This window comes from Salvelinus alpinus, chromosome 5 (assembly GCF_045679555.1).
Source record: "Salvelinus alpinus chromosome 5, SLU_Salpinus.1, whole genome shotgun sequence".
Lineage (NCBI taxonomy): Eukaryota > Metazoa > Chordata > Actinopteri > Salmoniformes > Salmonidae > Salvelinus > Salvelinus alpinus.
In genome coordinates, this window is record NC_092090.1 from 17,307,178 (window position 1) to 17,331,530 (window position 24,353).

At 45.4% G+C, this 24,353-nt stretch overlaps 1 protein-coding gene across 2 annotated transcripts in view; it reads left to right on the forward strand.

The window, feature by feature from the left end:
* elp4 (elongator acetyltransferase complex subunit 4) overlaps positions 1-24,353 on the forward strand; it is a 139,685-nt gene that overhangs the window by 69,523 nt on the left and 45,809 nt on the right. For both annotated transcript variants that reach the window (XM_071399901.1, XM_071399902.1), the window contains exons 8-9: positions 13-121; positions 2,756-2,862. In XM_071399901.1, coding sequence (XP_071256002.1) covers positions 13-121; positions 2,756-2,862 — 216 coding nt within the window. The remainder of the gene's footprint in view (positions 1-12; positions 122-2,755; positions 2,863-24,353) is intronic.

Sequence of the window (24,353 nt, forward strand, 5' to 3'; positions counted from 1 at the left end):
TCTCTCCTACAGAACAGAGCTCTGATGGGCAATATAACCAGGTTGTGTGACACGGCCATCGCTCTAGAGTCCTTCAGAGGCTCAGAGAGAGAGACCAACCCCCTGTACAAAGATTACCACGGTAACCCCCCCACACACACACAGGGCCAGTGCATAAGGACAAGAGGTGTGTGTGTGTGTGTGTGTGTGTGTGTGTGTGTGTGTGTGTGTGTGTGTGTGTGTGTGTGTGTGTGTGTGTGTGTGTGTGTGTGTGTGTGTGTGTGTGTGTGTGTGTGTGTGTGTGTGTGTGTGTGTGTGTGCGCGATTGTGGAGGCTGGTCGGCTAGGCAGGCAGCCCCCTCACAGGGCAGCCCAGGCTGTCAGGGCCTGTTAGTGGGCTGCTGCTCAATCAGACGTGCTCCTCACTAGACAGGCCGGGGGGGATTCAGCTGCCACGCCGCACTCTCCCCCTCGCCCCTCTCACCCCCCAGCAGAGCTCCTCTCTCCCGCCCGCCCTCCCTCCACACACATACAACCCCAGTCCCATATACCCCTGAGGCCTGGTGTAGAGCAGAGTGGACCAATGCTGGGGAATCCATATTCTTCACCATCACTCTCTCCATCTTTTTCTCTGTCCATTCCTCTTTCCATAGATGGTATAGTCTGCTCTGACATGGAGGATGACAGTCTGAGAGGGGGAAGAGGAAGGAGATATATATTTAAGCATCCCCCTCTCTCTTTCTCTCTCTCATACACACATTCTCTCTCTCCATCACTCCCTCACACTCTTTCTCTCCCTCTCTGTCACACGTTCCCTCTCGCCATCACTCCCTCACTCTCTCTCTCCCTCCCTCCCTCATACACACGTTCCCTCTCTCCATCACTCCCTCAGTCTCTCTCTCCCTCCCTCCCTCATACACACGTTCCCTCCATCACTCCCTCAGTCTCTCTCTCCCTCCCTCCCTCATACACACTTTCCCTCTCTCCATCACTCCCTCAGTCTCTCTCTCTCACACATAAAGGTCAGTTTAAGAGATGGAGGTATTTTTAGTCATGCCTCTCTTTCTCTCTTGCTCTTTTCTTCTGGTTTATTCCTCTCCTCCTTTCCTCTGGTTTATTCCCCTTCTCCTCCTCTCCTTTCCTCTTGTTCATTCCCCTTCTCCTCTCCTCTGGTTTATTCCCCTTCTCCTCCTCTCCTTTCCTCTGGTTATTCCCCTTCTCCTCTCCTCCTTTCCTCTGGTTTATTCCCCTTCTCCTCTCTTCCTTTCCTCTGGTTTATTCCCCTTCTCCTCTCCTCATTTCCTCTGGTTTATTCCCCTTCTCCTCTCCTCCTTTCCTCTGGTTTATTCCCCTTCTCCTCTCTTCTGGTTTATTCCTAATTTCCTTTGGTTTATTCCTCCTTTCCTCTCAGTCTGGTTAGTCAGCCCTAGTTGAGACAGATGAAGAGTGATTAAATGGCATCTTTTAGTTTATCCTCCAACACAATGTATTATTTACATGCTGACACGTCCCACGTCCCTAACCTGTCCCACTGACCGCTATTGTTTTGCTTTGTGTTCACCCACCGCACAATAATACGCTTCAATATAATACACAGCTATATAATACACAGCTGAGGATTGAATCTCTGTTAGAAAGATGTTGATCTGATATTTAACTATACTGGCAGTATTTGACCTATATCAAAATATACATCCTCTGTTTAAGAATTCGCAAATGTGTGTTCATTGTGTGTTTGTGTGTGTGCGTTTTGTAGCAGCAGTTCAGGGCTGCTCAAAGCATGCTGGGATGGCTGTCACAGCGAATCAGGCGATAGGAAATCACCCAAGTGCACGGAGGAGAGAACTCACCATCCCCCTCTCTTTCTCCATCTATTCCCCCCCCTCTCTCTCTTTCTCTCTCACTCTCTCTCTTGCTCTCATTCTCTCCTCTCCTTTTGTACCATCCCTGCCTCTGCTTACCAGTTTTATGAAATGTCACTTTACGGAGGGAGGGAGAATTTCTTAAGGTCTCTTCCTATGAAAAGTGAACCTATTTATTCCTCTCGCCCACCACCCCTCCCATCTACAACATATTATGTATAGCAAGCCCTACAGCACACACACACACACACACACACACACACACACACACACACACACACACACACACACACACACACACACACACACACACACACACACACACACACACACACACACACACACACACACACACAGTCATTCCAGCCTGCCGGTCTTCCTTCCTGAAATAAGAACTCAATTAGTTTGTCCCCTGGAATAGAAGTCCCTGTTTATCTTGTTCTGCCTCATTACTTGAGTATAATCACAACATTTTGCCTGAGTGCTTCAAGTGCTGAATCTTGCAGCTCCTGATTGGATGGGAGGATAGAGTGAGGGAGGGAGAAAGGAGAGAGGGAACCATGGAGGGCGAAGGAACCTGTCTCCTGAGCTCCCTCCTAATAGGAGGTCTATGAGGGCCTGGCACATAACTGGCGATTACAACTCCTTTGGTGCATGAGGGGTGCATCTCAATAGTCTATAGTGACTTCCTCTTCCCATGTCCACATCTGATCTGAAAATATAAGATAGGTTTAAGGAAGGTGGTGAATGCCTTCCGGGTATAACCTGTTCACAATCCACTTTGTTTCCACATCAGTGCAGAGAAAGGAAAGGAGACAATTGAGGAAGCCACTTTGACTATTGAGATGCACCCATGGATGATGTGTACTTTGTCCTTTATCCAAATTGGTTTCCCTCTGTCCTCCTCTCTCCCAGGTCTGCTAGATGTACGTCAGCTGCCCTATCTGAACTGCCTGGTGTGTGATCTGCCCGACAACAAGGACCTGGCCTTCAAACTCAAGAGGAAGCAGTTCACCATTGAGGTAGGCCTCACCCGCTGGAGCGTGTGGTTACGTAATCTAGCAAACAAACAAGTGTCATATCCTGTTATCTTTTCACACGCTTTCTCTCATACTCTTTCACACTCTGTCTTTCACACACTGTCTTTCACACACACACTCTGTCTTTCACACACACACTCTGTCTTTCACACACACACTCTATCTTTCACACACACTGTCTTTCACACACACACTCTATCTTTCACACACACACGCTGTCTTTTTCACACACGCTGTCTTTCACACACGCTGTCTTTCACACACGCTGTCTTTCACACACACACACACGCTGTCTTTCACACACGTTGTCTTTCACACGCGCTGTCTTTCACACACGCTGTCTTTCACACACGCTGTCTTTCACACACGCTGTCTTTCACACACGCTGTCTTTCACACACGCTGTCTTTCACACACGCTGTCTTTCACACACGCTGTCTTTCACACACGCTGTCTTTCACACACGCTGTCTTTCACACACGCTGTCTTTCACACACGTTGTCTTTCACACACGTTGTCTTTCAAATATACACATTCAGGCACATACTCATACATGCAGAGAAAAAGCACATTATCTCAACAGCCAAATCATATTATCATTTAATGAAAGCGTTAACTTATTGCAGATCTCCATTGAGAACAGAAGTAATGATTTATTTAAAACCTTTTGCATTACATTTCTTCTGCATTCTTCCTGTCCACAGCATGGCTCACAGTAAGTGCTGATGGTTATTTTGAATTGTCTCTGGCGTTAGCCTCGCTTCACTAGTCTCTGTTAACTTTCTCCAGCTATCGGTTGGCAATGAGAAAGGTGAATCTATGGATTATACACCAGTGTTGTCACACCTACTGCCGAGCAACTTCAAAGGTACCAGAGAAGAAACAGCTCATGAACAGGAGATGAGGAAAGACTATTGTGTTCTGAAGTACTTTAGTTACTATGGACCTTTATCAGAACCCTATGACACCTACTTCCTGTTATTGTTGAGTACTTTAGTTACTATGGACCTTTATCAGAACCCTATGACACCTACTTCCTGTTATTGTTGAGTACTTTAGTTACTATGGACCTTTATCACGCCCCTATGACACCTACTTCCTGTTATTGTTGAGTACTTTAGTTACTATGGACCTTTATCAGGCCCCTATGACACCTACTTCCTGTTATTGTTGAGTACTTTAGTTACTATGGATCTTTATCAGGCCCCTATGACACCTACTTCCTGTTATTGTTGAGTACTTTAGTTACTATGGATCTTTATCAGGCCCCTATGACACCTACTTCCTGTTATTGTTGAGTACTTTAGTTACTATGGACCTTTATCACGCCACTATGACACCTACTTCCTGTTATTGTTGAGTACTTTAGTTACTATGGACCTTTATCAGGTCCCTATGACACCTACTTCCTGTTATTGTTGAGTACTTTAGTTACTATGGACCTGTATCACGCCCCTATGACACCTACTTCCTGTTATTGTTGAGTACTTTTGTTACTATGGACCTTTATCAGGCCCCTATGACACCTACTTCCTGTTATTGTTGACTACTTTTGTTACTATAGTATGGAATGTGTGGATAGTGCAGTGTATACGCCTGTACATCTGATGAGATAATTATACCAGGGTCTGGCAGGTGTTAAGTTAAATCTTGGGACTCTGTCAAGCACTACGATGGCTCTTTGGTACACACCACACCACCGTCACTAGACTGACCTAGTACAGAATCTGTCATTTTCAGTCTCTATTGTAGATATTCAGTGGTCCTGACTGAGCTCTCCTGACATTAGAGGTTTGACTATGCTAATTCAACCCCTCCCTGACCCTCTGGCTTCTCTAGCCAGCCCCTCCATTAAGGCCCTCTGTGTCTGTCTCCTCCCTCGCTTTTCTCCCTCCTCAGACCCCCCCAATCCAAGTACTCGAGTGCAGCTGCCCTCCCCTCTTGCCCTTGCCTTTATCCGCCGCACACACGCACGCACGCGCACACACACACACACACACACACACATACACACACACACACATACACACACAGATTCACTCTCCTTCACTGTAATCCATCTCTGTGGCTCTTCTCTCCAGATGAAGGGCCTCTCCTCTGTCAAACTCATCATTGTCCCTCATTACTGTATCATTATCTTATTATTAACTTATCATACTCTGGCCTTGTAGTGGTTAATCAGAGAGTTATCGTCTCTGATAGGAGGAGAGCGGGAGAGGAGGGACTTCCACTCTTTATACTTACCCTTTATCACCCCTCTACTCTTTATCACCCTCTCTCCTCCTCTCACCTCCCTCTCTCCTCCTCTCTCCTCCCCTCACCTCCCTCTCTCCTCCTCTCACCTCCCTCTCTCCTCCCTCCCTCCTCTCCTCTTCTCCCTCTGAAAAGCCCTCTCCAGTGTAGATTTATAAGGTCCATAAAAGACACGGTGGTTATTCTGAACGGCCTTTTAATTCCCCTCCTTAGTGTATCTGTATGTCTGCTGGGCTCCTCCCTGAGCGTCGTGGGACTGGGTGTTGTACTGCTGCATGCTGTCTGAGGGACAGGCTTTTAATTCCCCTCCTTAGTGGATCTGTATGTCTGCTGGGCTCCTCCCTGAGCGTCGTGGGACTGGGTGTTGTACTGCTGCATGCTGTCTGAGGGACAGGCTTTTAATTCCCCTCCTTAGTGGATCTGTATGTCTGCTGGGCTCCTCCCTGAGCGTCGTGGGACTGGGTGTTGTACTGCTGCATGCTGTCTGAGGGACAGGCTTTTAATTCCCCTCCTTAGTGGATCTGTATGTCTGCTGGGCTCCTCCCTGAGCGTCGTGGGACTGGGTGTTGTACTGCTGCATGCTGTCTGAGGGACAGGCTTTTAATTCCCCTCCTTAGTGGATCTGTATGTCTGCTGGGCTCCTCCCTGAGCGTCGTGGGACTGGGTGTTGTACTGCTGCATGCTGTCTGAGGGACAGGCTTTGTGTGGGGTTGTCTTGGGAATGACAGGACTGCTGCATGCTGTCTGAGGGACAGGCTTTGTGTGGGGTTGTCTTGGGAATGACAGGACTGCTGCATGCTGTCTGAGGGACAGGCTTTGTGTGGGGTTGTCTTGGGAATGACAGGCAGCACTTTTAATAAAAGTAAGACATGGCGTAGAAAAGAGAGGGAGAGGAAAGAGGTCAGGTCAAACTGGCTACAACACATGTTGACATAAGCGAGCACACGATATGAAATGCCAATCAAATTCCCTGGTGGTGATCTGTATTGTGTGTGGAGGGAATTTCCAGAGTATCTCTCATGACGTCACCAGTCGCCCATCAAACCAATCATTTATTTAACCTTTATTTAAATAGGCAAGTCAGTTAAGAACAAATTCTTATTTACAGTGACGGCCTACACCGGCCAAACCCGTACGACACTGGGACAATTGTGCGCCGCCCTATGGGACTCCCAGTCACATCCGGTTGTGATACAGCCTGGATCTCACATGCCAATCAGCCGTTATCCCATTGTTACATAACGCTCTGCACGCTCTCCATGCTGTGATTGGCGCTTGGCATTCTGGGTAATGCATGGTGGGAGTGCGGCGGGCATTTCTGCTGAGTCACTGCCTCACCCCAGGTGTGTGTGTTTACCTTTGCGTTCCGTCTGCGTGTCTCGGCGTGGCTGTGACCCGTTGGACAACTGTCCCAGAGGGATGTTGATTGGCATGTGAGATAGCGATGAGATTCCCTCCCAGCCCTGTGTGACGTCCCACACCAAGCCAACTAATCACTCCAGGACACGTCCGCCCCGGGCGGCAGCTCAGCCTCTTTCTCTACCTGCATCTCTGTCTCCCTCTCCCTCCGTCACTCTCCTTCAACTATTCATCTGTCTATCTCTCTAGTGGCGTCTCTCCTTCAACTATTCATCTGTCTATCTCTCTAGTGGTGTCTCTCCTTCTCTACCTTCAACTATTCATTTCTGTCTTTCTCTCTAGTGGCGTCTCTCCTTCTCTACCTTCAACTATTCATCTGTCTATCTCTCTCTAGTGGTGTCTCTCCTTCTCTACCTTCAACTATTCATCTGTCTATCTCTCTCTAGTGGTGTCTCCTTCTCTACCTTCAACTATTCATCTGTCTATCTCTCTAGTGGTGTCTCCTTCTCTACCTTCAACTATTCATCTGTCTATCTCTCTCTAGTGGTGTCTCTCCTTCTCTACCTTCAACTATTCATCTGTCTATCTCTCTAGTGGTGTCTCCTTCTCTACCTTCAACTATTCATCTGTCTATCTCTCTCTAGTGGTGTCTCCTTCTCTACCTTCAACTATCCATCTGTCTATCTCTCTCTAGTGGTGTCTCTCCTTCTCTACCTTCAACTATTCATCTGTCTCTCTCTCTAATGGTGTCTCTCCTTCTCTACCTTCAACTATTCATCTGTCTCTCTCTAGTGGTGTCTCTCCTTCTCTACCTTCAACTATCCATCTGTCTCTCTCTAGTGGTGTCTCTCTCTCATGCTGTCCTTCTCTCTTTCCTTTCTATTTTTCTCTCGCTCTTAGTTTCTGATGGACAACGCTGACAGGTGATTGACAGCTCTAGATCAGACAGGATAGCAACAGCGACACGTCATAACGACCTCACAAAGCAAAGGAGCTCTGAGTAACGTTAGAAACCGCAACTCACGTTTCAACCAGCTTGCACTTCAGGAACGCGGAAATTTGGTTTTATGTTCACACAGAGAGATAGAGTACACCACCATGCCAAACAATGATCCCTTTTATACCAAGACAAGATCCTGCAGTCTTTACCATACCATTGTCTTTATATGAGTGGACCTGCTAACCTCTGTGACTGGGTCTATTAGTCCAGTACTTCCTAAACCCTATGTAGAGTTGGGATCAATTGTATTTCAATTCAGTAAGTTCAAGAATTTAAACTGGATTTTAGTTTACTACCTAAATTGAGTGAATTGAAAGGAATTGACCCCAGCCCTGATGTCGACCCTATAGCTAAACCCTATATGAACTGAAACATAACCCCTAGTCTGGACAGACTGACAGACACTCGTTGTCATGGTGGAAAGACAGGTTCCGTGATAAGGTTGCCGTGGCTTCCATTGTAGTCCTGAAAAGTTCAGGTGTCAGTTGACGAAGGGTCATTACCCACAATGCCTTAGGGCAGAATGAACCCATGTCTGAGCAGGTAGATGGCTAGGTGTTAAGACCAGATTGACACAAACACTGTGTGACACGCAGATACATATTTACACACTGACACAGACAAAAACAAACACACCTACAAATAGTGTGCATTCTCAGTCATACTTTACTCATACTAGACACACGCTCACACACTTGTCAGTCATTCAGTTTCACAATGAAGGCTGCTCACCTCACCTGACGAAGCTCTGTAGAATGTGGGACTTACCGAATGAAGTCCTCTTACCCTGCTGTGACCCCTCAGACTGATGGATAACCCCCCGGTGGGGTACTGGGGTGCCATGGCGGGGTAAGAGGTCAGGGGTCAGCTGTAGTATGAGACATGGGGATGTGTGTCAAATGAGTCCCCTCTTAGAGAAGTGAGACAGGCAGATCCTCTGTGATGTCTGTCTGTCAGCTAGGTGTGGAGGAGTAACAGTGGAAGAGGGTTTTTTTAGTTTTAGTTTGGTTATTTTCCAGATCATCTTTTGAGGACTGTAGAAGAAAGTGGGCGAGAGGAGAGGAGAGGGGGAGATTAAGGGGGAACCAGAGGAGAAATTGAAGAAAGAAAGAAGAGGATGAAGGAGGAAGATGTGGGTTAATGTCCAGGAATGGAAGATGAGAGGACAGAAAGGGATGAGGGTGGAAGACGAGAGCAGAGAGGACAGAAAGGGATGAGGGTGGAAGACGAGAGCAGAGAGGACAGAAAGGGATGAGGGTGGAAGACGAGAGCAGAGAGGACAGAAAGGGATGAGGGTGGAAGACTAGAGCAGAGAGGACAGAAAGGGATGAGGGTGGAAGACGAGAGCAGAGAGGACAGAAAGGGATGAGGGTGGAAGACGAGAGCAGAGAGGACAGAAAGGGATGAGGGTGGAAGACTAGAGCAGAGAGGACAGAAAGGGATGAGGGTGGAAGACTAGAGCAGAAAGGGATGAGGGTGGAAGACGAGAGCAGAGAGGACAGAAAGGGATGAGGGTGGAAGACTAGAGCAGAGAGGACAGAAAGGGATGAGGGTGGAAGACTAGAGCAGAGAGGACAGAAAGGGATGAGGGTGGAAGACGAGAGCAGAGAGGACAGAAAGGGATGAGGGTGGAAGACGAGAGCAGAGAGGACAGAAAGGGATGAGGGTGGAAGACTAGAGCAGAGAGGACAGAAAGGGATGAGGGTGGAAGACGAGAGCAGAGAGGACAGAAAGGGATGAGGGTGGAAGACTAGAGCAGAGAGGACAGAAAGGGATGAGGGTGGAAGACGAGAGCAGAGAGGACAGAAAGGGATGAGGGTGGAAGACGAGAGCAGAGAGGACAGAAAGGGATGAGGGTGGAAGACTAGAGCAGAGAGGACAGAAAGGGATGAGGAGTAATAAGTGGAGTGGTGATGAGAGGAAGCTGAAGATGAGACGGTGGACCCCAGAGGTGTGGGAGAGCAGGCTAATGTCTCATAGCGTGTCCTCAAAACGTCTTCAAGACAACGCCTTATTGGTCTACCCCGCACCAGAGTACCCCACCAGAGTATGTGAGCGGCGTTGAGCGTTCGGAAATCCAGCTCATGGAGCGGTGCTTGCATACCACTCCGGCGCTCCACGTCCTTTCCAACCTCTCCTCACTCACAGGAAACCAAACTGACGCTCCAAATTGGCTCCATTAAAGTCACAGTTTAACCAACACCCATCTGTTGTGACTACCTGGACATACCGTTTGGTTTTGAGGTATTGAAACCAAACCATATGATTTGAATGAAAAGTATTTTAATAAACAACAGGAAAAGGTGACTGTAAGAAGCTCATCATTTCAAATAGGCTACATGTCATATTAAACTGCATATAAACACTCTAAATAGGTCAGGAGCCAGACATGAAGTCTACGAAGGAACGAAAATGAATTATTTAGGCTATGTTATTTCTATTATTTTAAGGCGTTAGCCTACAAAAAAAATACATATTGAAGCATTTACAAGTGTGACACAATAGACTGGCAGGGACATTAAGCTCTCAACATTTAAACAACATTTTGTTGTATTAAATCATTATAGTCTATAAATGGCCCATATAGGCTGTGACTTACTTGAAATGGAAATTAAACAAAAAATATCTTATTTTGCTCAGTGCCTTTTGAATGAATTTTTAGAGCAGGCCAGCAGCTGAGAATAACCTCTCTGTGCTTGCAGAGCCACTGGGGATGCTACCTCTCTGTGCTTGCAGAGCCACTGGGGATGCTACCTCTCTGTGCTTGCAGAGCCACTGGGGATGCTGAACACCCTTCGGGCCACTCTTGTCAGGCTGGGAAAGATGCGTAGTTGTTCGTTTTCTTTCTGTAGGTAGGCCTAAAGGATTTTAGGTCAAATAACCCTATCAAAACGGAAAGCCCCTTGAAAGAGGTAATATGCCAGGCCTATTGTACCAAAATCAATGATGGCCTATTGAATAGATAATAAAACGAATATGAACGAAACTTTAAAGAGATCTGATTTTGTGTGTATAAATACTTTGCTACAATGACACTTAGCTAGCTACCCACCTCCTTCCTTTCTGTTAGCATGTCCACGTAGGAAGTACACCATCATGCTTTTTGGATGTGTCTTTTCTTATTCCACAATGATTATTTAGTTGTGGACACTACATCACCACACTCCCTCTCTTGCTCTTGGTCCTCATGTTTGTAAGTCACCTTGTTTTAGCACTTGTGTGTTTTATCAGTTTCTTAATGAAAATATTTAGTGAACTCCATGACAGTAGCTAAAGCAAGAGGCTATAGCAGCACACAAGTAGACTACAAATGCATGCTGGGCCTGGGCCTGCCTTGAGGAAGTGAGCTCTAATGGCCGACGCTCCAGCCTTTGGGGAAACTCCTTCCACACTCCAGTCAAATTGGGCACGCTCTGCTCCTTGCTCTGCTCCGCTCACATGCTCTGCCCCCCACCCCTCTACCCCCGCCCCCCTGTATAAGGCTGTGGGTGCCGAGGGAGGAGTGTTAATGGACATATGTGAAGGGCGGAGCTGAGGGATGGGGGAGGAGAAGAGGGGGTGAGGGATGGGGAAGGAGAAGAGGGGGGTGAGGTGGAAACAGAGAAGAGCTGTTAAGTGATTTTGAGGTCAGGTCTAATTAAAATGAGGGCTCCTCAGAGGCTCTAAACAGAGACAGGGAGGGAGACTTAGTGAATGTTTGAGTTTGTTTGTATTCCATGTCTGAGTACCTATCTGTGTGTTTCTATGCATGTGTGTTAGGTTATGCATGGTGGTAGTAGTAAAGCTCCCATTGAGGAGAGCTGAGCCTGATAGACTGTACTGTAGAACTGGGTCATTCAATATTGACTCCAATAGAGTACACACTGTATGACATTTACAGTACAATGTAGTCCAGCCAAGACACAGGAAGTAAATAAAACACCAGCGAGGTTTCCATCCAATTGATTACACATTTTCATGCAGATATTCTAAAAATCTGCATAAAAACAATATGGGCATTTTCCCACCAGAGATGTTTCCATCAAATTGACTTCTTGCGGATAAAAGGCTGTGCAGGATGACGTAGTGCACATAAAATGTACTTTATCGCCTTTTTCATCTACCGAATTCAAATCTAAAGTTCAATGCATTTCCATCCATTTTGAACTCTACGGATAGTTTTGCCACAACCTGTTGCGTTAAATAGCCAATGTACCCACTCTGGTCTTGGCACAAGCGCTCTAGCCAGCAGATACAGTTTGGGTAGGCTAGTCTACGTGATGAGATTATTCTGGATAATAGCGAGAATATTTTTATTTGTCAAACGTCAGTCAAGCATTGATCATCATGTCACCAGAATAAGACTCTTGATATGTATTGAAAAGGAGTATCAAGATCATCGTGCTCTTTCACCAGCCTGTGAGTTTCATCTGTAGCCTAATAAACTGCATGGGTTCCCCAGTCGTAATGTGAGGACCACACACCATATAATCGTGTGACTCCAAGTTTACTTCGATATGATGGTTATTGTATCAATATTTGCTCATAAAGGCGTTTCCACCGCCATTCCACGCATAATTAATTTCACAGACACAAAAAGATCCCACCATGTCGAACAAAGAAATTATCTGTCTGCATTTATAAAATTGTACCGAAACTTCCTGTTTCCATCACAGCTGTCGTGATTTGATTTTATATACGTGATGATTTTACATAAAAACTGTGGATGGACACGTGGTTAGTGATCAAAATCGCAGTAGCCAGACTATCTAAAACTACAATACCCTACATGAAAACTACAAGGACTCGTCACAGGTCCAACACATCTGCCAAAGGAACTATAGCCTGTCTTGGGAGTCACAATCGGATCGGAACGGACTCCTTGAAAAATAGTCCACATAAATAATTCATACTCTTCCTCTACCTCGAAGCACACAGGCCCTGTCGTGTTTTGGGCGAGGTGAGTCCGTGGCACGCGATCGGACCCCTCAGCTGAATACTTACCAATTGGATGTATGTTGTGAATATTCCCCCATCTGCTTTTATTATGCAGTAGGTTTTTATGTATAGTATTCTGATATACAGTGCATTCAAAATGTATTCAGACCCCTTCCCCTTTTCCACATTTTGTTACGTTACAGCCTTATTCTAAAATGGATTAAATAACAAAATATTTCAATATCAATCTCCACACAATACCCCATAATGACAAAGCAAAAACAGTTTTTTAGACATTTTTGCAAATGTATTAACAATAAAAAACAGATACCTTATTTACAAAAGCATTCAGACTCTTTACTATGATACTTGAAATTGAGCTCAGGTGCATCCTGTTTCCATTGATCATCCTTGAGATGTTTCTACAACTTGATTGGAGTCCACCTGTGGTAAATTCAATTCATTGGACATGATTTGGAAAGAAACACACCTGTCTATATATGGTATCACAGTTGACAGTGTATGTCAGAGCAAAAACCAAGCCATGAGGTCAAAGGAATTGTCCGTAGAGCTCCGAGACAGGGTTGTGTCGAGGCACAGATCTGGGAAAGGGTAACAAAATATTTATGCAGCATTAAAGGTCCCCAAGAACACAGTTGCCTCCATCATTCTTAAACGGAAGAAGTTTGGAACCACCAAGACTCTTCCTAGAGCTGGCCACCCGGCCAAACTGAGCAATCGAGGGAGAAGGATCTTGGTCAGGGAGGTGACCAAGAACCCAATGGTCACTCTGACAGAGCTCCAGAGTTCCTCTGTGGAGATGGGAGAACCTTCCAGAAGGACAACCATCTCTGCAGTACTCCACCAATCAGACCTTTATGGTAGAGTGGCCAGACGGAAGCCACTCCTCAATAAAAGGCAGGACAGCCCGCTTGGAGTTTGCCAAAAGGCACCTAAAGGACTCTGACCATGAGAAACAAGATTCTCTGGTCTGATGAAACCAAGATGGAACTCTTTGGCCTGAATGCCAAGCGTCACTTCTGGAGGAAACCTGGCACCATCCCTACAGTGAAGCATGGTGGTGGCAGCATCATGCTGTGGGGATGTTTTTCAGGGGCGGGGACTGGGAGATTAGTCAGGACCTGTTTTTGCTTTGTCATTATGGGGTATTGTGTGTCGATTTATGAAATTGTTTTAATAAAATGTTCAGATAAAGTTGTAACATAACAAAATGTGTAGAAAGTGGTCTGAATACTTTCTGAATGCAGTGTGTATGTGTGTAATATCTGTCTGTCCATGTCTGTGTATATGAGGTTTTTATGTACAGTATTCTGCCATTGTGTTTGCATGAGAGAGACTGTGCCTTACAGGGTTTAGGTAAGACTGTGTAAGAGTGTCTACATGTAACACTTCCTGAGTAGCATGTAATGTGTATGCTGACTAGGACAGTGAAGTGAAATGGCCATCAGCTCTAAGTCCTCTGCTAAGTGGGTGAGTCTTTGGAATCCCAACATTCCAGGAAGTCAGTATGGCTGGAGGGCTCTAATTGACCAAAAACACATTAGATGTACATGATGGATATTTGGATTATGGATAGACTGATGGGGAGGGGGGAGGGTTGTTGATCCTGTCAGGGAACATTTTCAAGTTTAGAGGTGACATTGAGAGCGATGACATTGGGTAGAACACAACTCTTTTATCTACAGTACCAGTCAAAAGTTTGGACACACCTACTCATTCAAGGGTTTTTATTTATTTTTTATTATTTTCTACATTGTAGAATAACAGTGAAGACATCAAAACTATGAAATAACACATATGGAATCATGTAGTAACCAAAAATGTGTCAAACAAATCAAAATATGTTAGATTTTAGATTTTTCAAAGTAGCCACCCTTTACCTTGATGACAGCTGGTTGAGCATTTCAAGAGTGTGCAAAGCTGTCATCAAGGCGAAGGTTGGCTACTTTGAAGAATCTCAAATATCAAATATATTTAGATTTGTTTAACACTTTTAGTGGTTACTATGTGTTATTTCATAGTTTTGATGTCTTCACTATTATTCTACAATGTAGAAAATAGTAAAAATAAATTAAAAAGACTTGAATGAATAGTTGTCCAAACTTTTGACTGGTACTATATGTCACTTACCGTCTTTTACATTTACATTTAAGTCATTTAGCAGACGCTCTTATCCAGAGCGACGTCTTCCCCCGACAAGGGAGCAGCAGTATTAGTGTTTGTTGTAGTCTAGACCAGTCAAACTCCAGAAAGAGGATGAGACAGGAATGTTGCCAGACATGCTACCCTACATCCAGCCTCCAACACAAAACAAACTTCTCACGAGCAGCAGATATGAAAACAAGATGGTGGGATAATAACCTAGTAAGACGTATGTGCTGCCCTCCTGCCAGACTGTGTAAGGCTGTGGTCTGCCTGAGTTGGCCCTGGAAGTGAAGCTGTTGCAGCGGTGAGCAGTGAACCCTTAACAGGGCGCGTCTAGTGCTCACCATCCATTACATTACACTGGGCTAGCCCGGCCAAACTCCATTCAGACCAGATTAAACGATCATAGCGATCTTCAACTCGGATTAGGATGAGAGTACAAGTACAACAACCAGGGAGGGGTGGTTGGTTGATTGGGGGGGGTTGTGTGTGTGGTGTAGTGATGCTGGGAGACAGGGGATGAGGCTATCTCATAAACACCTCTAAATTATCATAATGGTAGTGACTAGTAGCTACTGTAGAACCCTGCTGGTGCTTTTACATTGTGTCTTTGGGAAATGGAAAGGTTTATTACTATTTTCTAAGGCTTAAAAAAAATGAAACACTTTTCTAGTTTTCAACCTTTCTTCTCTCCTCTGCAACTCTTGCCTGGGTCATTAGTGTACAAGAGAAAGTAGTGCACTATGTTTTCTGTCAATATACCTAAAATATACCTAAAATAACGGTTCATATATTCCCCCCCCCCCCCCAAGTTCTGTTTATTTTCCATAATTATGTTTTCTCAGTTTTATTTTTCCTGGTTTTAGATTTGTTTGGTTTTTCACTTTCAAAATTACAATTGTTCATAGAGAAACAACTAAATGTGATTTTCTGAGTCCATGTGAATGTTTACATCACATCTGAAGACCTTTATTATTTTTTAGGTCTGGAAGAAAACTAACATTTTTATGGTGTAATACCCCTTTAATCGCACCTCTGGCCCTTTTAATTGCGCATCTATAGAGTGAGGAATGTGAGTCTAATGTGATGGTTTTGTACTGCTGCTGCTCATTTCATGGCAAAGTTGACTTCCTCATGATCTACTTCTGCCAGGTAAGCCTACTTTGCAGTTAACATTTAATTGAGACGGTTTTGGGGGAAGTATTTCTGTCAACCCACAAGATGGTTGTCACATCGACAGGCTACACACGGAGTAATGGACAAGCACGCGCACCACCCAGACAGACGGGCTGGAAATTGATTGGCAAATATTGTTAGGTTTGGCTTTTTAAGCCAATAGTGGCTAACCAGGGGTGGGATAATGTCATTGTTGCGTTGATTAGATAGTAGCTGGGAGCTTTTATTTATAACAATTTGCAGTGGAACATGTGAAAATTGCATGTACTTTGAGAATTGTTTGGTGAGCTACTCATATGTGGGCTGTGTGGTAGCTGGCGAACGACCTGTTGGAGTCCCCTGGTCTGTGGTCTGCTGGGTAACGTGGGCTGTTACGTCTGCTGGGTAACGTGGGCTGTTACGTCTGCTGGGTAACGTGGGCTGTTACGTCTGTTAGGGTAACGTGGGCTGTTACGTCTGCTGGGTAACGTGGGCTGTTAGGGTAACGTGGGCTGTTACGTCTGCTGGGTAACGTGGGCTGTTACGTCTGCTGGGTAACGTGGGCTGTTACGTCTGCTGGGTAACGTGGGCTGTTACGTCTGCTGGGTAACGTGGGCTGTTACGTCTGTTTGGGTAACTGGACTTCCAATGCAGAATATGAACAAACCAATGAATCCATCTATTACAACTGGAGTAAGTTACGTTGTCTGTGTTTTTAACTTGTGCCTAATTAACACGTTAGCGGAGAGAATGGAACTTGCCAAAAGTGACCACCCTGTGCCCGCCCCCTAATAGTTTTCCCTCCTAAGAGGAAAGGAGAAATTGTCATCATGGGCACAAACGGCCGAAGTCGGAGCGGTTCAAAGGTGGAATGTTGATCTGGAGCAGGAGAGTCAAAGCCCAGGAACGCTCTCTGCTTCTGCCCTAAAAATAACTTTCCCACACGCTCACTGCTGTGTCCTGGGGGGGTCAGGTGTGTGTGTGTGTGTGTGTGTGTGTGTGTGTGTGTGTGTGTGTGTGTGTGTGTGTGTGTGTGTGTGTGTGTGTGTGTGTGTGTGTGTGTGTGTGTGTGTGTGTGTGTGTGTGTGTGTGTGTGTGTGTGTGTGTGTGTGTGTGTGTGTGTGTGTGTGTGTGTGTGTGTGTGTGTGAGAATACAGAGGTTTCTGTTTAGTTTGGTCGTATTCAGCCGGCCGGAAAACATGTGGCTAAAATAACGTCTAGTTTGGAACCTTCATAACAGAGCTTTGAGTCTGCTTTGTCTTTAGCTGACTGAAGGATTGGAGGACAGTGTGACCCATCTCAGCCAAAGGTTACCTGGACTTGGATAGGCTAATTCTGGGCAGACACTCCACTACTTTTAAAATCCTAACATCGCTGAGCCTCTCACATTAAACAACCGTCTTTCCTGTAGTTGTTTTGTCTTGCCAACGTAGTGGTGGGCACACTAAACCATGTGGCACACTAAACCGTGTGGCGCACTAAACCGTGTGGCACACTAAACCGTGTGGCACACTAAACCGTGTGGCACACTAAACCGTGTGGCACACTAAACCGTGTGACACACTAAACCATGTGGCATGGATGTGTCACACACTACAAGATTCTTCACTTGACCACGAGCTGTGGCTCAAAGCAGCCTCATAAACGTTTTCAGTGAGACATTCACGCTTGCCATAAAGAGTTGAAATATTTAGCCAATACATTTTGAATTGAATAACATTGCGTGTAAAGAGCTTGTCAGAGCTGTAGCGATTTGACACTATGGCAAGTACAAACGCATTCTAGTAGTAGTCATCGCTCCTGCTCGAGAGTACACATTCTGGGTGATGCGATACTCGCTGGCTTCTTCTCTGGCAAGCTCTCATTGGCTATTGCTGATCACCGTTCTCAAAACTTGTTGTGACACATCTCACACTACAAGAGCATTGCGGATTTTGTTGCGACAAAATCAATCGTTTGAAAATATTGGGATGTCTGGGAGTGCTTAAAGATGGGATTGGTAGCCCTCAGAGTGCGTCTCTGTCCCACTCACATTTAAATGAGCATCGGTGACTGCCGCGTACCCCGTGTAGGCAACGACATAGGGAGTTTGTCTCTAATATCAAAAACATGTCTGGGACCGCTAAATCAAGGCCCAAATCGTGTTGTGAACACCAGGTTTAACTCGCACACAAAAATAATAAATACTAGAGTAGAACTTTACCTCAGGAAATGTTGATAGCTACTGTAAACATAGTTATTATTATACTTCAATATAAACATGTATAGTTTCAATGAGACAGATTGCATTCCATCCTGTATTGTATTGCATCATCAATAGCTCAGTACTATCGCTATCCAATGAGGCCCAGTCAATACCACAATGTGCTGGCCTCATTGGCTGAAGAAACCCAGCTGGTCCATTGTTTCATTGTCTTCCAGAAAGAGAAGTGAAAGAGACCACAGAGACATTGCTGTCTGCTTAATCATGACAGTCTCTTAACCCCTACCAGGCTCAATACGCTTGGCTGTAGGAAGGTCTATTTAGAAAGAATGTCTCTTCACATCTTAAAGATGAGTTGGCTGTATAAAACAGTGCTCATTGAGTGTGATTGAACAGGCAGACTGACTGTTGACCAGAACGTGTTAGTGGCTGTGAATTTTATGGCACTCTGTCTCCCCGTCTCTCCGAGGTCACAGGTGGCCATTGAAAGGGCCAGAGCAGATGACGGGGGACAGTTAGGACACCACTAGATGAGCCCTGAATGGACTTTAATTACAGACACTATATTATTCAGATAGTTTGGGGGGCTGTCCCATTCTTCAAAAGGAAAGGTTTTGGGGGGGGGGGGTTGCGGAGTGGTGCAGTGATCTCCCATGTGTGTCCCTTAGACAAACTCTCCTTTTGTCCCACATGAGAGTGAGTGATGATGAGTGACAGGATGTTAGTCCTGGGACGAGAGGAGGACAGTGTGCTGGAGTAGAGGAGTGGAGCTTCACACACATGAACATCACAACCAGTTCAGTAGAGGAGTGGAGCTTCACACACATGAACATCACAACCAGTTCAGTAGAGGACTGGAGCTTCACACACATGAACATCACAACCAGTTCAGTAGAGGACTGGAGCTTCACACACATGAACATCACAACCAGTTCAGTAGAGGACTGGAGCTTCACACACATGAACATCACAACCAGTTCAGTAGAGGACTGGAGCTTCACACACATGAACATCACAACCAGTTCAGTAGAGGACTGGAGCTTCACACACATGAACATCACAACCAGTTCAGTAGAGGACTGGAGCTTCACACACATGAACATCACAACCAGTTCAGTAGAGGACTGGAGCTTCACACACATGAACATCACAACCAGTTCAGTAGAGGACTGGAGCTTCACACACATGAACATCACAACCAGTTCAGTAGAGGACTGGAGCTTCACACACATGAACATCACAACCAGTTCAGTAGAGGACTGGAGCTTCACACACATGAACATCACAACCAGTTCAGTAGAGGAGTGGAGCTTCACACACATGAACATCACAACCAGTTCAGTAGAGGAGTGGAGCTTCACACACATGAACATCACAACCAGTTCAGTAGAGGACTGGAGCTTCACACACATGAACATCACAACCAGTTCAGTAGAGGACTGGAGCTTCACACACATGAACATCACAACCAGTTCAGTAGAGGAGTGGAGCTTCACACACATGAACATCACAACCAGTTCAGTAGAGGACTGGAGCTTCACACACATGAACATCACAACCAGTTCAGTAGAGTGGAGCTTCACACACATGAACATCACAACCAGTTCAGTAGAGTGGAGCTTCACACACATGAACATCACAACCAGTTCAGTAGAGGAGTGGAGCTTCACACACATGAACATCACAACCAGTTCAGTAGAGGAGTGGAGCTTCACACACATGAACATCACAACCAGTTCAGTAGAGGAGTGGAGCTTCACACACATGAACATCACAACCAGTTCAGTAGAGGAGTGTGTATTTCCTGGCATAGTTTTCTGATTCCTTTATAGAATCATTCATAATGATGATGTCATTTAGGAATCGGGGAAAGGACAATCTGTAGTATATCTAGGCTGTGTGACGACATAGAGTATTATTATTGTCAGACTAGAGTATTATTATGATGCGTGAAATCCAGAACCTGTTTTGTGACTACATTCCACTCCTTGTACTCTGTGAGGAATGATAGCTAAACAGACTGGTACCCAAGCTGTTATGAGGCCGTGGCTCTAAAAGGACTGTTTTCAACTTGTCAGGTAGAACATGCAGTTGTTCCTTCTCTGTTGTATTGTGTGAGTGGAGGTGGATGGCCGACACATGAGTCAATGAGTTTGATACCGTGACATCTCCTCCTTGTATCCTAACATGGTTTATCATCCACTGTTCTATGAGGAGTTTGTCTGTAGTTCTACAATATACAGCTGGATTATAAACTGGGTGGATCGAGCCCTAAATGCTGATTGGCTGACAGCCGTGGTATATCAGACTGCATAGCACGGGTATGAAAAAACATGTATTTTTACTGCTCTAATTACGTTGGTAACCATTTTATAATAGCAATAAGGCACCTCGGGGGTTTGTGGTATATGGCCAATATACCACTGCTAAGGGCTGTGTCAAGGCGATGCGTTGTGCATATGATCAGTCTTTTGCTGTTGTATATTGGCCATATACCACACCCCCTTGGGCCTTATTGCTTAAATCTACAGGTGGAATATATAGATGGAATATACAGCTGGACTATACAGATGTAAACACATTCATGAGGAAGGTGAATTATTAAATATGGAAGACATGCCTGTCTTTTCTATGAATCATGGACTGAGTGTTAACTGTTCCCTCTTTCCATTTAGTGGTGACCCTGGAATCCCCGTCAGCGGGTTAGGGTGGCTGTGTAGGAGGGTTGAACTGTATCTGGGTCTTTAGTACTCTGTGTGCATGTGTGGTAGTGTACCACTGAGCTGAATAATAATCAGTGTAGGTTATGTTAGACCTCCAATACAACAGTAATGCATTATCTAAGCCTCCTCTAACCCTCCCCACATTAAACTTTAATCATCACAGCACTCTGTGTGTGGCTCTCGCCTACTGTTGGCAACACCTCTCCTAAACTATCCTCCCCTCCTGTTCATTTCTACATCTTCAACATTCTGCTTCTCAGCCCTGCCACACACACACACATACTCCTCCACACCAACACTCTCACTTCCCTCACACACAACCCTTTGATACTACTAACAATTGCTGAGGAGGGAGTGTTTGTGTGTTAGCGTGCGAGCCAGTCCCTGGAGGCGTGAGGGTTCTGAGGCCTGGGGATGGGCTCTGGATGGCGGTTAGCGAGGATCCAGCTTTTCCTCCCTCCCTCTCTCTCGGAGCGGCTGCGGTGATGCTAATGGTGGGTGACAGCTCACCTCTCCCTGCCATGCCTACAGTCCTCAGAGCGGACAGACCGCCCACACAGGCCCCAAGCCCCGGAAGGGGACCAACTTGGTACTACCAAGGTTACTTCATATCTTAGTCACAGGATGTTTTTTAGATTTGTAATTGTTTTGGGGTGGGGGGGGTTTCTTGAGACCTTTAGTCAGGAGTGTGTGTAGCCCTCTCATCCACTTTGTACCCTGGTTCTGTATTAGTTGTTTTGCTTCGTCGTCCTCTGTTTCCTGTTTCCTGACTATGGTGTGAAAACATCCCAGAGTGTCACATCTATTAAAGTCTTCATGTTTGGAGAGGACGGCCATCTGACGTTGGGCGGGGACGGCCATCTGACGTTGGGCGGGGACGGCCATCTGACGTTGGGCGGGGACGGCCATCTGACGTTGGGCGGGGACGGCCATCTGGCGTTCGGCGGGGACGGCCATCTGGCGTTCGGCGGGGACGGCCATCTGGCGTTGGGCGGGGACGGCCATCTGGCGTTGGGCGGGGACGGCCATCTGGCGTTGGGCGGGGACGGCCATCTGGCGTTGGGCGGGGACGGCCATCTGGCGTTGGGCGGGGACGGCCATCTGACAGCCTGATGTTGGGAGAGACCCTGTACATTAGTGTGCGTGTGCATACATGAGTCTGTGCATACTAACGGTATGACCAAAGGTATTAGTCTCTGAAATGTAGCATATTTAAAGCTGCAATAGGTAACAATAGGCGATCCGTCATTCTCATTGAAAGCAAGTCAAGAACCCATAAATATGTTCTAAGGGCGCTAGTTCTTTGCTTCCCGTTCTTAAGTTTAGTTTTTGTGTCTTTTACTTTCGGTTTTGTACACCAGCTTCAAACCAACTTCAAACAGCTGAAAATACAATATTATTTCACAGCGGTTTAGATGGTATAATGATTCTCTATTCTATACTTGCTTGTTTTTTCACATAAACAAAAATTAGGCGAACTATTAGAATTTTAGCAATCAGGAAATGGAGTGATTTCTGCATAGTGCAGCTTTAAACCATATACAGAAGAAAATACTTGCTTGGGCCAAGAAAGACGAGCAATGGACGTTAGACCGGTGGAAATCTGTCCTTTGGTCTGATGAGTCCAAATTTGAGATTTTTGGTTCCAACCTCTGTGTCTTTGTGAGATGCAGAGTAGGTGAACAGATGATCTCTGCATGTGTGGTTCCCACCGTGAAGCATGGAGGAGGAGGTGTGATGGTGCTTTGCTGGTGACACGGTCATTGATTTATTTAGAATTCAAGGCATAATTACTTTATGTATAATTACTTTAAGACATGAAGGTCATATGTGTATTGCCAAAGCACAAGTGTAATGCAACAAAAGTAAGTGTTAAAGTTAGATCAGATTGACTCTTAGTTGTGAACCGAGATCTTTCGTGTCGGATTGTATTCAAGGATTTTAACTCGCAGCGTCAGAAATCAGACTTCTCTCAGAGTCTCTGTCTTTGAGATCTGTGAGTCTTTGACTTTGTCTTTCTCTTTTAGAGATCTCAGAGCCCAGCGTCCTTGTCCTCCACCGTGGCATGCAAAGCTCTGAGGACATTGGAAGTTAAACAGCTTCCCTTGACACTCGGCTCTAAAACCTTTTTAAAACCACTGTCATATTCATCCCTTGTCCTCTCAGCCGTTGTCGTCACCAGAAATATCACACAGAGAGTGAGTAGATCTGTAATGTACAGAGTTATGTTTAAATCAGTGAAGTGAGTTTCCTGTACCCCTCTGAAGACATGTCAGAGAGAGTGTGTGAGTGTGTGTTCATGCATGTACAGCTGAAGTCGGAAGTTTACATACACTTATGTTGGAGTCATTAAAACTCGTTTTTCAACCACTCTATAAATTTCTTGTTAACAAACTATAGTTTGGGCAAGTCGGTTAGGACATCTACTTTGTGCATGACACAAGTCATTTTTCCAGCAATTGTTTACAGATATATTATTTCACTTATAATTCACTTTATCACAATTCCAGTGGGTCAGAAGTTTACATATACACTAAGTTGACAGTGCCTTTAAACAGCTTGGAAAATTCCAGAAAATGATGTCATGGCTTTAGAAGCTTCTGATTGATTCAAATTATGTCAATTAGCCTATTGAAGCTTCTGATTGACTCAAATGATGTCAATTACTCTATTGGAGGTGTACCTGTGGATGTATTTCAAGGTCTACCTTCAAACTCAGTGCATCTTTGCTTGACATCATGGGAAAATCTAAAGAAATCAGCCAAGATATTTTAGTCCTCCACAAGTCTGGTTCATCCTTGGGAGCAATTTCCAAACACTTGAAGGTACCATGTTCATCTGTACAAACAATAGTACGCAAGTATAAACACCATGGGACCACGCAGCCGTCATACCGCTCAGGAAGGAGTTCTGTCTCCCAAGAGATGAATGTACTTTGGTGCGGAAAGTGCACATCATTCCCAGAACAACAGCAAAGGACCTTGTGAAGATGCTGGAGGAAACAGGTACAAAAGTATCTATATCCACAGTAATATGAATCCTATATCTACATAACCTGAAAGGCCGCTCAGCAAGGAAGAAGCCACTGCTCCAAAACCGCCATAAAAAGCCAGACTACGGTTTGCAACTGCAAATGGGGACAAAGATCGTACATTTTGGAAAAATGTCCTCTGGTCTGATAAAACAAAAATTAGAACTGTTTGGCCATAATGACCATCGTTATGTTTGGAGGAAAAAGAGGGAGGCTTGCAAGCCGATGAACACCATCCAAACCGTGAAGCACGGGGGTGGCAGCATCATGTTGTGGGGGTGCTTTGCTGCAGGAGGGACTGGTGCACTTCACAAAATAGATGGCATCATGAGGTAGGAAAATTATGTGGATATATTGAAGCAACATCTCAAGACAACAGTCAGGAAGTTAAAGCTTGGTCGCAAATGGGTCTTCCAAATGGACAATGACCCCAAGCATACTTCCAAAGTTGTGGCAAAATGGCTTAAGGACAACAAAGTCAACGTATTGGAGTGGCCATCACAAAGCCCTGACCTCAATCCTATAGAAAATGTGTGGGCAGAACTGAAAAAGCATGTGCGAGCAAGGAGGCCTACAAACCTGACTCAGTTACACCAGCTCTGTCGGGAGGAATGGGCCAAAATTCACCCAACTTATTGTGGGAAGCTTGTGGAAGGCTACCCAAAAC